Raw genomic sequence first — 15,027 nt, 5'->3', positions numbered from 1 at the left:
TATATACTCTTGCATTACTTTGCTATATTCCGCAAAAAGATTTGAATCCGTTTTGAATCGACGTTTGAGACAATAAAAACGACGCAAAGCTGAAGATCGAGAATTGCCTAGTTCGATATTCTCTTCTCGGAATGGCAAGCGCACTATGTATCGTCCAGCCGTATTGCGCGTTGTATTTTTCCTATAATGTGACTCACACAACGATTCTTGGGAATCTTTTGTGTTTTTCGTATAAGGCTCTTCGATTACCCAGAACTTGTTCATTTGTGACGTTAACTCGCTATAATTGCACGTCACACGATTCTTTGCATCTTGAGAATTATTTCCTCCCACGATTGCCCAGCCGAGCAAAGTCTTTTGGGCGTAAAGGTCGAAATTTCCTTGGGATAAATTAATCTGACCGATAGACAACAATGATATTGTAGCACCCGAACCTATCAACATATCTATTGGACGGGGTATATTGAATTGCGGATCGGCGAGTGGTAAATCAGGGGGAATGTTGAAGTGTTTTCGCGGGAAGATTTTGTTCGGTGAGAATTCTGCGATTTTCGGAATCATTAGAAAATTCAACGATTTTTGATAATCGCTGTGCAACGATTGGAAGCTAATATCAATACACCCGTTTGATTTCGTTTCCATCTCGTCGATCGCACTGATGGATATCGCACATTTGCGTATAGGTAAATTTAATGACCGCGCGAGTTTTGTTGTGACAAAATGTGCTGTTGCGCATGTATCGAGTAACACTCTTGCTTGAATAAATGTCCTGTTCGCGTTTCTTACACGAGCAATCGCACTCATTATCAATTGTGGTTGAAAAGTGTGTGCAGCGGTACTCAAAGGGTGCGTTCCACTAAGCGTTCACAACGATCACGCTCACGACCACAGTTTTTCCCGTTCCACTTGCCTGCGAGCGTTACTGTCATAAACCCAAGTGGAATAGATCATGGTTCGTTTTGAGCGTGGAGGTAAATAATACAAATGGCGAGCTAGTGAAAAGAAAACAAATCATTGAAGAGGTTAAGCTTTAATCTGTAAGCCTTCAAAATAAACTCAAATAATTATTGATTACACTGCTAATCAGGGTTGTATTTAATTAACTTACGTTCAAATATTATTAAAATGTCTTTGACGGCAACAGTTGGATATTTAGTAATGCGTCGTAATAATGCTCCAGAAAGTAGTAGTTCATCCAGTTCAGATGAAGAATGGTCTACAATTTTACAAAAATATGATTGTGAAAAAAGAAAACTTCGACCACGTATTATTGATTACGATAACGTAGTTTATCGTTATTCAGATGATGAATTCAAAAGTCATTTCAGGTAAATGGTTTTCTATCGCATACCTATAACATAGTAAATTAAGAAAATTTATCTTATGTAGGTTTATGTTGTTATTTTTAGACTTTCAAGAAATACATTTAATTATTTATATGACTTAATACGAGAAGATTTAGTTCGACACGTTCCTGGATGCCCTACAATTTCCTCCTATCATCAATTAATGATTGCTATTTGAAAAATGGCTACAACAGATTCTTACAGGTTACATCATTTTAGAAATAAACTACTTAGTCTGATGTAGCACAGTTCAGAAGTATGTTACTAAAATTTGGCCTTTTAATTTTATGGTAGATCCGTCTGCGACAGATTTAACGTAGAGCGAGCTACTGCCGTAAGGGCTGTACGTCGAGTTTGTCATGCTTTGTTCAGAAGGGCCTCAAGATTTATACAATGGCCTACGGGAGATGGTGCTATTGAAGTAATGCGTGGATTTGAGAGAGCAAGTGGTTTTCCTAAAACAATAGGAGCCATTGATGGGACTCACATTCGTATAAATGCTCCAAAACAAAATCCAGTAGATTATATCAATCGGAAAGGATTCCATTCTGTTCAACTACAGGTATTTAATTACTATTACATTTAAGTATAATAATTTTGGTATATAATTTAATAGATTTACAAGGAGTTAAGTTTGTTTTGTAGCTGGTATGTGACCACAAGGCTCTGATAACCCATTGTTATGCTGGAAATCCAGGATCTGTTCATGATCAAAGAGTTTTTCGTTTGTCAGAAGTTGCAGAGTACTTGAACGATGACAATGCATTTCCTGAAGACAGTCATATTTTAGGTGATTCTGCTTATGAAATACATCAGCACTTACTTACTCCTTATCGAGATAATGGACATTTAAGTGAGAAGCAGAAAAAATATAATTATCGTCAATCAGCTGCTCGAGTTACTGTTGAAAGATGCATCGGATTATTGAAAGGACGAATGAGGAGCTTATTAAATTGTCTACCAATGGCAAGAGTCGATTTAATGGCAGAGTATATTGTTGCATGTTGCGTTATTCATAATATCTGTATTTTACGAGAAGATGAAATAACTATTATCACTATACCCAAACCTAATGACGAAAATAATGGTAATAATTCACGCGAAGTAAGACGCAATGCAGGAATTTTGAAAAGAGATATTATAATGAATTCTTTGTAATAATTATGATGATTAATTGTAAACTATGTTTCCGTTCGGGATGATAATTCCTTAGCACTTAAAATCATGAGAATGTAATGAAAGTTTCTTTGGCAGTTGAAAATTTTTTCAAAGAAAAAAAAATATTTTCACGGAATATGAAAATTTCAAATTTTCCAAAAAATTTGTTAATACCATAATAATCTTAAGTCAATAACAAAAATTGAACATAAAAATTGCACAAAATTGAATTTTGTAAATATGAAACTTTATCAATTATAATAACATTAAATGTATTTTTTGGTTTTTAATAAAAAAAAATACTAAATAATCGTGAAAAGGTTATAATCTAGTTTGTACGTAGAATTTGATGGTTTAAAACTTTTTTTTCAATTGAATTTAAAAATATTAAAACTTATTATTAAGGAATTATTATAACATTAAATGTACTTTTTGGTTTTTAATAAAAAAAAAAATACTAAATAATAGTACAAAGGATATAATCTAGTTTGTACGTATAATTTAATGCTTTAAAAATTTTTTTTTTCAATAGAATTTAAAAATATTGAAACTTATTTATAAGGAGTATTTAAAATTTTTCATTATTTATTAGCTAATTTTTCTAGAACGTTGAGAAATTTTTCATCCATTTCCATTCGCTCTTTGTGTCTTTTATTTTTCTGTGCTTCGTGTTCTTCTTTTTGCTTCAGTCTTTTTCCTAATAAAGTGGCAACTGGTGTCTTCTTTGATTCTGAAATGAAATTCCATTTTTTACAATATTTTATTGAAACAAAGCTTTCAGACGGAATTAACCTACTTATTGAACATTCACTATCAGATCCTCCCATACTATCATTAGTTTCTAATGATTTTTTTGATAAACCCGTAGAAGATGCAACGGCAACTGGATCACACCAAGCTTTTTTGGAAAAAATCTCTTTCATTATCTAATAACAGTTAATGATACATTACGACGATTGGAAAGAAATAATGTCTGTATTATTATTAAAAAATTCGCTACATTTTAAAGCTAAGAATACTATTAAAGAATTTATACGAACATCAAAAAACTGCCAAGTCCTTCTGTCATTTCCTGATTTATTATTATGATCTTTAATAGATTTGTAAGTTTTTTTTAAGCTTCGTAGCTTTGAAGAACATTGTGGTCCAGTTACATCATGTCCTTTTACCTTCAATTCTTTGGCAACTTTTTCCCAAATTTTCTTTTGGGATATTTTTCCACTATAAAAATCTTTTTCCAATGCTCTATAAGACTCTAATAATAACAAAACACAAGGCGTGCTCCACCTATACAAAGAAGCTGAAATATAAACAAATGCAATTACAAAGTTAATTAACTCCGTTACATACTACATGTAATACTGAAGATAATTATACAATTGATCATTGTTTATGAATACCTTCGCTTTCTTGAGTTTCAGAGTTGGAATAAACAGTATCTTCTGTAGTGAGGAATTCTTGATCAATAAATTGATCTGTGTCAGCCTCAGAAAATTGAAGATTTTCACCAGTAAGATCAACAGACGTTAATGCTTGTGGTTGTTCGTTTAAAGCTTTATTCAAAAGTCGTGTCGCAAATTCTGCATCTATAATAAAGATAAAATTTTCATGAGTGAATGTTTGTAATATTTGTCATAGTTTTTTAAATAAAAAAAATCACAAAATTTCTAAACATCAGCTCACTTAGTTTTCATTCATAAAGATAGGTTATGTTATTGGGAATTAAGGAAAAATGAATATATTTGTACTCATTATAAGCTGTAATTAATTTTTTTAGAATTGTTTCATATAATTATATTCACCTGTAGATGCACGTTGAGCATCTGCTGCAGAAACATCCACATCTACTAAAATATCTTTTTCCGCATTATATAGTGTCAATGTCACGGTCGCCATTTTTGTGACTTTTAGTTTTGAAAGTGCCGCTGACTTTTTCAACGCTCACTCAGACCCACCTTTTGAGATGGGTCGTTGTGAGCTTCGCGTGAGCGTTAGTCATGACGTCATGAGTGACGTTTTCGCCGCGACCACAACGACCGCGGTCGTTATGTGGAACAGCTAAAGGAGCATTTTGATCGTTGTGAACGCTTAGTGGAACGCACTCAAAGCAATGTTGGCTAGTCATGCTTGTTTTTGAGGATTATTCGTGTCTTGATCTTTTTTCTGGTAGGACAACTGTCCCAATTTCGTCGCAGATTCTCCGTGTAAGAGCGTATGGTGATAAACGTTACATCGCTTGCAGTGGGTGGCGGTACAACGCCCGGGAGGAGCGCGAAGACAATTGCGGCAAAGTCTTACTGTTTTAATTACGTTCCATCTTAGATTGATCGGTAATTTTTCGAAAATTGGACACTTGAACAACGGGTGAGATTCTTTGCATTTGGGGCAAGAGTCTGAGGTACCCGTGATGAAAGCGCGAACGCCCGACTCGTGTCGTCGATATTTGTTTCTGCTCGAAATTTGATGTCCGCCCCATTTTATAGCGATACTTCCTCCCCGCCGCGACTAATCTCGTTCAAAGGTGCGAAGTCTAAATATTGTCTCATTAATGAACTGATAAAATTTGTTTAATTCCGGTAGCTCGTCCAGGCTCAAAGACTCTTCCCATTTTCTATGAATATGCACTGGCAATGCCCTTTCTAATATTCTGATGATGACTCTCTCGTCTGGCTCTACTTGCAAAGATTGTAACATGCTCATGTGTTGTCTCATGTCGTCAATTAACTTTGACAAATTAGTCGAAGTGGCGTTGTCAATAGTCGAAATGTTTAATATGGCATCGAGATGCTTGGATACGAGCACACGTTTGCGGTCATAAGAATCGGTCAAAAGTTTCCACGCGTTCTCGTAATGTTCCGCGCTAAGATCGTAGATTGATAATTTGTTGAGAGCTTCTCCTTGTAACGCGTTTCTCAAGTAAGTGAACTTTATGACGTTATCTATGTCAGTACGCGAATCTACCATAGACTTAAAAGTATTCTTGAACGATAGCCACTTGTCGTGATTTCCATCGAATTTCGGAATTTCGGCCGCTGGTAATTTCAACAATCTCTGTCTCTCCATGAACGTTGAATTTCCGATAGGCGCGGTAATATTATTTTCGGCGTTAGCTACTTGCATCGTTTGAATTCGGCTCGCGACCTGGTAATATTTGTCTCTGAGACTGTCAATCTCTTGTATTTGTACGTTATCGGCATCGAGAATAGCGAGTTCGTCATGGTGTTCTTCATACGCGTGAAATAAAACAGTAATTCTTTCTAAGCGAAGTTTTGCATTTACGTAATCAATCTCCACTTGTTCGAGCCCGTTGGTCAATTTATTCAATTGTTCGTTAAGGCCTTTGCCTTTTTGAACGATAAGGGCAACCTTTTTCGCGTCTCGACTCATTTTTTATCAAGGAAAATATAATATTACAATCAAATTAAATGAAACTGGTAAAAATGTAACAAGGAAAAAATGAACGTATTCTTTCAACGAGGTATGAAGCGCGTAACGATAATCTTCAAACTTGTTATCACAAGGAGTGTCCAATTGTGTTCACTTATCTTTTTTGATCGAAGTTATCCGTGGTGAATGCTGCTGGTGGAGACTGGGCGGCTGTTGTATCGTGATGATGTAGTCCAAAACGTTGACAAAGCAGAATTATAATCCAATGAGAAATGCTGACCGAGCTTCACAGGATGTACTGCCACAAATTCTCTTGCATTCACACTTCAATAATGTTTTGTGTTATGTTTGTGTGTTTGTTGAATTCATACCTCACAGGAGGCACCAGAATGTTTATTCATGAACGAGGAAACTTACGAAGACACTTATTCTATGTGAAAATAACTTGGACCAGGGAATTTAGTTGGGAAAAAGCCGTAAGGCATAAAAAACCCAAATTTATTTATATTTCAACACAAGAACAAAGGTTAGATGAAATCAATTAAATATCGAAGAGGTATGAATATTTAATAACGTGTGAATGATTAAGGGGTATGGCCACTGTAAATTTTTTGAAAAATCGATTTTTTTTTTATTGGCTTCAAAAATAGTTTAAACCCTCTAGAATAAGGAAAAAAAGGTCCCGTGCGAGAAAAATTTTTTTTTGGCCCCCAAATCATCTTCAAGCGGAAAAACTGTCCTAGATATCGCGATGGATATCGCTGTTTGCACATTCAATGGCGGCCTTACCAACGTCTTGCAAATATTCAAGATATACATACAAGATATTCACATACAACAGCACAAGAAAACAAATTTGAACTAACTGGTGATGAGAGGAATTAACGACATCAGAGTCAGGGCGGCTAGGTGGTCTAGTGGAGTAAGGCTCCGGTAAAGCATCGCTAGATACCAGGTTCGATTCCTGGCTCCGTCGTTCATTTTTCGAATTTACCAGTTTTTCAAATTTATATCTTTAAATATTCAAGATGTTGGAGGTGGAAATTGGTGTACAGTTATATAATTTCTGCATCGAAGCCAACGCCAAACGCATTACGCACGCGGAGACATCTCCGAGCGACGCGGAAAAAAGTGCGCGCGCGCTCCAAAAATCCACCAGGAAAAACGAAGAAGACGAAAATTTGGCCATCGAAGGACAAATGTATGGTGCTGGGATTGCAGACTAACGGTAAAATTTTTTTTTACCTTCTTTTTTTCATTTTTTCCAATAAAAAACTATTCGCAAAACTTTAAACGCGTTTTTCTCGAAACACGGTTTTTCAAAATGGCACGCAGCATCACTCGAACAATTTTCATTTTTTTTACTTGAAATTTTGACCAGATGTGAACATTAACATTATCTTGAGAATGTCGATCGGGATTTTCAATAACTTCATTTATTGATTTTTTATTAACAAAAAACTAACCGTTTTTTCGTCAAAAATCAATTTTTTTTTTCAAACGCACGCCAAACCCACAAAAATTGATAATTTTTAAAATCCGATCGACATTCTCTAGCTATAACCCTCTAGATTGATGGTTTTTTTTTTTTTGTTCTAGATTCAAAAGTGCACCAGTGGTGCTGCGTGCCGCGGAGCCCTGCAAGCAAAACATGCCCCGGGAAGATAGCTGTGGAACCGCCACTTTGTTTTTTTTTTGCTGTAAAAAAATTTGATAATAAAGTTTAATGTATGCCCGATAACACCCTTAAAAGTTTTTTTTCAATTACTTTCAATTTTGGAAGCAAAAAATTCGTGAAAAAACCTTTTTTTTTGGACCGTTACAGTGGCGTTACCCCTTAAGTGTGGGAATTGGGAGGAGACCGCTCGACTCCACGAGGAAAGTCAGGAGGAGAAAATGCTCGACTCCTACGGACGGGCTCGTCAGCCCGTCGCGTTATATTGTGAGAGACAAGCTCGATCGTATGATTCAGTTGAGAGACAGCGCTCGATCGTATGATTTAGTTGAGAGACAGCGCTCGATCGTATAATTCGTTTGCCAAAGGCAATTGCTTTAAGAAGGTGTATTCGATTTTATATGGGTTTATATGTTTTTTGCTCCGGGACTCCGTACGTACGAAAAAAAGGTTTCGCGATAACTGAAACTTCAGTTGCTACAACAAGAGTCCTTTTTTTTGAAAGAAGACTCTCGCGAGCTAGCAAATGTTATTTGTTTATGTGTGTGTATATATGTGCTGATATACATATATATTTATGTTTTTACTCTTCCTACGGAACACCGGGGAATTTCGATATCAATTCTGACGATGACCCAAGAAATTAAAAGGTTGATCGAAACAGAAATCCGAAAAAATTAAATTTCCATTTCTTGGAATGGAAAAACGCGTTTTCCCGAAAAATTTCTTAGGAACTTTCGACTCCAATTTTGACAAGGATTCGCCCTGTCAAGTATTTGCTGTGAATTATGAATCACCCTGCATAGCAAGTGCAGATTTGGCAGGATTCTTGTAAATGACATCTATAATTGCATAACAGAAATTTGCAGTATAAAACACTTACCATTGCAACGAACGATTCGTTCGTCGGCGCGTCAAATTTAACCTTTTTTCGGTTCAGCCGTGCGACCTAACTCATCCATTGTTGCACTCACAAGATTATTGTTGTTTGTAACAAATATATGTATACACACTGGCCGCGTGAAAATTTGCACGTGATTAGAACTTGTGACACGGCAAATTAGCAGAACACTCGCGTTTGCTTCGTTCTCCGCGAAAAGTGGGAGGAAACGCAGAAGTGACGGCCGCGCGGATAGTGGGGACAGTGGCTCGTGAGGGATAGTACTTGGAATCCGAAGAAGTTGATTCCTTCGAGAGTTCCAAATTTCTGTGAAATATTATAGGATTGTGCCGGACTTTGATATACAGCAGTAACACATACCCTGACTTTTCGTAGGTCGTATACGATGCAGAAACCAACCCTAAACTCGCTAGCGTATCCGTAGCGTATACCATCTACGAGAAGTCACGGTATGTAGTTTTATAACTATTTCCACCTAATGAGTAACTTTCAGGTAGTTCGTCTAATGTAAAAAAAAATTTTGGTAGCATCATTCAGAACTAGGCGTTCAGAACTAGACAAATGAAACGAAGCAAATAAAGTATGAAATCCTTATTTGTTGAGAATTAAAAACAGAAAAAATTGGCAAGCAAATCTTCATCAGAATTTTAACAAGGATCGGCCCTGTAAAATATTTGCCACAAATCTTGAAACGTTGTATGCGGTAATTGTATGTATGTACAATGACATAGATTTTTTGCGGGATGTATTTCTAGTATTGTTAAACACATCCGGTTCAGAAACAATTTCGCGTATGTATTAGGGTAATCTTTAAAACAGGCTCGGACGATTATCAACCGGCCCACCCCCCCCCCCCCCAATTTGCTATAAATAAATAAATAATGGTCTGTTCAAGAGCACAATTTTTTATCTCAACCTTAAACCCTCACGCCTATACTTGCGTGTTTCCTGCAATTTCGGTATTTATTTTACTGCCGCATCTAATCTTTCGGTCAATAATCTGTAAGTATGACAATTTTGCGGACATTGATGCTACTATTAGATGAGGATATCCGGAGCGTATATGGGGCATTCTATGTCAATTATTCGCCATTTATATCTGCCTTTTCGACGGACAGGAATTAATGGATAGGTATTTTCGTTTTTGTTAATGATCTTCTATCAAATCGATGAAAAAAGGTAGATTTAAGTGGTGCGTACTCGATGTAGAATGCCCCAAAACCCTTCAATAAAACGAAAAAGAATAATTTTCTTTGCCGAACTACGACTCAAAACGAGAAAAGAAACAGTATGTTATTTTAATATCGGGTTTTGGAAAAGTATTGAGCATTTAAAAAAAAATTGTGCGATATTTTGATAAATTTATGGTGTTTGGATGGGTTGAGACAAACATCTAAAATATTTCAGAAAGACTGCTTTTGGCAGGTACAAGAAAGTGTAAAATTTTCAATAGAATCAAAATTGGTCGGGGTCACGGGCTGGTCGGTTTCGCATGAAATGCCCCGTTCACGTATAGTCGGGCTACGTGCGATTACGAATAGTTACCGCGATTGTGAATTGATGTTACCATTTCCAAACGATGCCTTATAATATGCACGAATTTCAAAATCTAACGGTTATTCTGAGTGAGTTGTACATTTTTTCGTATCCACCTAATAGCCTATGCTCTTGTCGGCACTGCAGATTATTGCTCTAGTAGAAACATAGGACATGTGCGTATTACCATGTCGTTTTACCATCTGGTACCGCTTCGGTCGACTACAGCGCTTCTAGAGGTTCAACGTTCAACTAAATTACAGACTTCTCGTGCATCAGGACGGGCTCCTGTCACCTGAAAATCGCCCGCACAAATCGTGCCATATTTACAGAAAACTGACTGGTGCTATAGGTTTTCCCGAATTACGTGTGTGTTTTTGTACGTCGGTATTTCCCTGGCAAAAGTGAAAGAAATTCTGATATCGTACAAGCGGTGAATATTCAACAAGTCGCTAGCCCGATCGGCCATGTTTGACGCGACGTGATTTTATTGAGTTCATCATTATTTTTATTAGACGTCATCAGTGATCCGCGATAGTAGTGACTGAGATAAAGACGTACAATTTTATTCAAGCTATCTTTTGAAAATTTTCCCAGTCAGATTCGTACCCCCGTTTTATTAGGATTTGTGCGGGCGATTTCCCCGCTTCTGACGTCACGAAATATATATAGGACATGCCAGGTCAGCGGCACCTTAAGAAGGTGGCGATGGCCTGATAAAATTCACTCCGGCACCTGATGTCTGACGAAACAACCAGGTTCGATGGTTCTAATGATTGCACCGCTCGAGAAACCAGGATCCTTGCCACCTAAACGTTTTGACCATCAGGTAAGGCATAATTTTCCTCGTATTAATTAAAGTTTAAACTTCGAGCCTGCTGAAAATAAAAACGAATTTTATCATTGGATCCATGTTAAAATATTGTCATTGTCAAAGATCACGTAATTGGAAATTTACTTACATGCTTCCATGCCTGACAAATTTAGTCCCGCTTTGACAATGAATTATTTCGTAACTGAAAATATTAGAAACCATTATTATCTAACAGAATCTTTTGGTATTTTCGAATACAACTAATTTCCAATAAAATGCACAAAACATAAAACGTTAATGAGACGCATTACCACCAGACATCACCTGGCTTAATGCTCGAAAATTACAATCACAAATTACAGATCGTTAGATATCGTTTGACGTATTGCTTTTGTGAATACCAGTTATTGAATTTGTATTGTGGAGTTTTTTCATAGTCCATATTTTTTCGAAATCAACAAAATTCTTCGATTAGCAAATTCACAATATGATCGCGAATATCACGGTATGATCGCGAGGTTACTGAAATTCGTTCACCTGAACCGCTGAATACGAGGTGAATAAACATCGCCGATCACATCGCGAAACTATTTCCTTGTTTTCCTACGTTATGATGAAGAGGGACATCGATTTCTAGAATTGAAACTCAGAGACAGATCACCACGTGGTATTTAACCAGATAGTTCGTATCCTAATTCTGTGCATACCGGCGACACTGGGAGGGCGCGAAAACCACGATTCTGGTGATACCAGAATTTGATTGGATGAGGGCAACGATCGCGACCGGTATCAGCCAATACAATCATCTTTCTCCAGAGTTTCGTAACTTTCCCACCCGCGAATATAAACAACCCCGCCCGCGTAAATTGACCACTTTGCAAAAAGATCACGCAACTTCAACCACGTGTCTGGCAATTACCTCGATCTTTTTGTGAATTTTTTCATCGTGTTCATTAGATGAAAAAATACCTAATTACAAGTTTTCTGTGCAGGAAAAGGTGGAGTTAGTCAAGCATCATTACCAGGGCCTGTCTTACCGGGAAAATCAGGACCATTTCGCCGTCACACACCCGGATCGACCGACACCCTCGTTAGCGACCATCAGGAATCTGGTACTAAAATTTGAAAAATCCGGTAGTGTCGACGAGAGGACCAGGAAAATCTCTCAACCAAACCGTCAGCTGAGCTGGGATACCAAGCTGGACATCTGCTTGACCGTCGAAGAGGATCTATTCAAGCCTATCAGCCGCATCGCCCAGGACTTGACAATATCTAACGCATCGGTCAGAAGAGTATTGCGTGAAGCTAAGTACAGATCGTACAAGTTTCAAGTCCATCAAGAACTTTTGGCTAGTGATAACGATAGTCGTCTTCGCTTTAGCCAAGAGTTGATGGAACGTCTGAACGCAGACGAGGGCTTGTTGAGTTGCATTTGTTTCTCAGATGAAAGTACGGTGATACTTGTCGGGAAACCGAACAGTCAGAACACCAGAGCCTGGTGTCGAAACAATCCTCGTCTGTTTATTCAGGCGGGCACGCATTACCCGTTGAAGCTCAACGTCTGGCTTGGCGCGATTGGCAATCGGCTGATTGGGCCATTTTTTATAGATGGAAACCTCAACGGCGAAAAGTATCTCTGGTTGCTGAGAGAGAGGATTGTACCGGCTCTTAGGCTGATTGAAGAAGAAATCGTGAGTGTATTTTATCATGTAGAGCTGGCGTTATTATTAGCAGAGTGCGTATGATTTTCAAATGAATAATTTTACGCTTACTGCAAGTAACGTATCATTTTCTGTGTTTAGGGCGAACCTGTTTGGTTTCAGCAGGATGGAGCCTCACCGCACTTCACACGTGCGGTGCGTGATTACCTCGACCAACAATTCCCTGGACGCTGAATTGGTAGGGCAAGCCCGGAGGTCGAGTAGCCAGCCCGTTCACCTGATCTCGCTCCCTTGGACTACGGCTTGTGGGGCCATTTGAAAAATGTTCTGTATGCCCAAGGTAGGATTGAAAACCTTGCCGCACTGCAAGCTAGGATCTTGGACATCCTGCAGAACCTGTCTCTGGATATCATATCCAACACGACAAATGCCTTCTACGACCGGCTCGGTTACTGCGCTGCAGCTGCTGGAGGGCATTTTAAGCACTTTTTGAAAGGCAACCAATGGCCAGACGAGGGGTGATCAGAAGAGTAGAGATTGGTCTCCCAGTGTTATCGGACGATTGTCTTGTAAGTTATTGTTTTTTTTTTCTAATTTTTCATTAATAGCATGATTTACACCGTAATATTAACTGTTGTTCTTTTTCTCTTTTTATTCTTGGATATCTGGTGAACTCTCTCTGTTAACGGAACATTGATTGTTGTACAATGGAGCTGCAAAAACTTTGTCAACTAATCAATGATGTCGGCGAGCGTTTTTGTGAGTATTGCGTCGGGTACGTTTTCTGTTAATTGCTACTCTTTGTCCTCCTAAGCTTCGTGTTTAAGATGAATAATTTCTATATTCCTTGTTACTCATTTCTTTTATTTATTTCATGTTCATCGGAACTAATTACTGACTTCTGGAGCACTGCACCGTAACGAATCTACTCTGGGAATACCTTCTACTGGGTCTCAACCATTCATTTATTTTTAATTTTATGTAAATAAAGAATCTGTTCACAATAAACATTGTTTTTACTTACCTACCTCTGTTTGTCCAGAGTCCCACTTGTTAATGACATTTCATGTTGAATTTCAGATTTCTTCTTTCAATAAATAACACCCAATTTCTGTATCATTTGATATTTGCTTTTCCGTTAAATTCTTCATTGCGTTGGTTGAATATCTTCCGAAATCAACCACGGTATTGCTAAACAATTGAAACGTATAATTTTGAAAAACTGGTAAATTCGAAAAATTAACGACGGAGCCGGGAATCGAACCTGGTATCTAGCGATGCTTTACCGGAGCCTTACTCCACTAGACCACCTAGCCGCCCTGACTCTGATGTCGTTAATTCCTCTCATCACCAGTAAGTTCAAATTTGTTTTCTTGTGCTGTGAAAGTATGTGTGAATATATAAAGTGTTCTTCCTCTTCGAGCACAAATGTAAGAATGTCTGTAATTGTGTTTACATTTTGGAATCTTACGCTTCTGATGCGAAGCTCGTAAGACAGTCAATGACATACTTACTGGTGATGAGAGGAATTAACGACATCAGAGTCAGGGCGGCTAGGTGGTCTAGTGGAGTAAGGCTCCGGTAAAGCATCGCTAGATACCAGGTTCGATTCCCGGCTCCGTCGTTAATTTTTCGAATTTACCAGTTTTTCAAAATTATACGTTTCAACAATGAAAAATGCCTCGTGATTAATATTAATATTGATAATGCATATCCGCATTTCAATATTAGACGGTCATTGACTGTCTTACGAGCTTCGCATCAGAAGCGTAAGATTCCAAAATGTAAACACAATTACAGACATTCTTACATTTGTGCTCGAAGAGGAAGAACATTTTATATATTCACACATTGCTGAACGATACTATTCTTCTTAGACAATTCACGCTACGTAAAAATAAACAGCAGCAGAACCTCAATCCACGGCTTTACGCGCGAGAGAATTACAGCTTTTGTTTCATTTCGTGTACGTTGGCGCCTTGCTCAGCAGAAGAAAACATCACCGCGGCGCGATTTCACCGATCAATGAGATTAAATTATTTGGCGCATGCGCGTTATATGTATAGTTTCAAGAGATTGTCCCGGTATTTAAATCACAACTTTATGCACATTTTTGGCAGCTAGAGCAGGGTTTGTTAAGTGCGCAGACATAATAAATTCATTTATTAAATTCAGCATGAATCATTTCTGACTTCTTCTTAGTTCGGCTCTGGTCCGTGTATGTCAACAATATATCAATGCAATATCCTTCTTCTGATTTCCAGTCCTATGAGCCTAACATTATACTATATTACTCTGTATTCGATTCCCATATATCTTCATTTTTCTGTTATTTCCGTATTTAGTTCTTTTCAAGCATTTAAATTGAGTTTAGTTTCAAGTAGTTTTAATATTGTTATTACACCTGCACAATCATCTATTCATCAAGAATATCCTCTACATAAATCTATGTATTATATGTTGCCCCATAGCGTGCTAGGGCATATTAAATTATCTATCTATCTCTCTTTTTTCGAGAAAACGTGCTTATAATTGATCAATATTTTATA

At 37.5% G+C, this 15,027-nt stretch overlaps 1 protein-coding gene and 1 long non-coding RNA gene across 2 annotated transcripts; both read right to left on the bottom strand.

Annotated features, from left to right (window-relative positions):
• Positions 1–3,094: 3,094 nt before the first annotated feature.
• On the bottom strand, positions 3,095–4,011 carry LOC124212717 (uncharacterized). Its single transcript, XR_006881727.2, has 3 exons — positions 3,905–4,011; positions 3,545–3,804; positions 3,095–3,234 (listed from the first exon to the last, which is right to left on the bottom strand). It is a non-coding gene; the product is annotated as an uncharacterized lncRNA (long non-coding RNA).
• A 998-nt stretch (positions 4,012–5,009) lies between these two features.
• LOC124224745 (uncharacterized) lies at positions 5,010–5,891 on the bottom strand. The gene has a single exon (XM_046636947.1). It carries the CDS (start codon positions 5,889–5,891, stop codon positions 5,010–5,012), a length of 882 nt encoding a protein of 293 aa, XP_046492903.1.
• Positions 5,892–15,027: the final 9,136 nt, after the last annotated feature.

This window comes from Neodiprion pinetum, chromosome 1, assembly GCF_021155775.2.
Source record: "Neodiprion pinetum isolate iyNeoPine1 chromosome 1, iyNeoPine1.2, whole genome shotgun sequence".
Lineage (NCBI taxonomy): Eukaryota > Metazoa > Arthropoda > Insecta > Hymenoptera > Diprionidae > Neodiprion > Neodiprion pinetum.
Note: the sequence above shows the minus strand (reverse complement) of the source record. Positions and strands in the feature narration are given on the sequence as shown.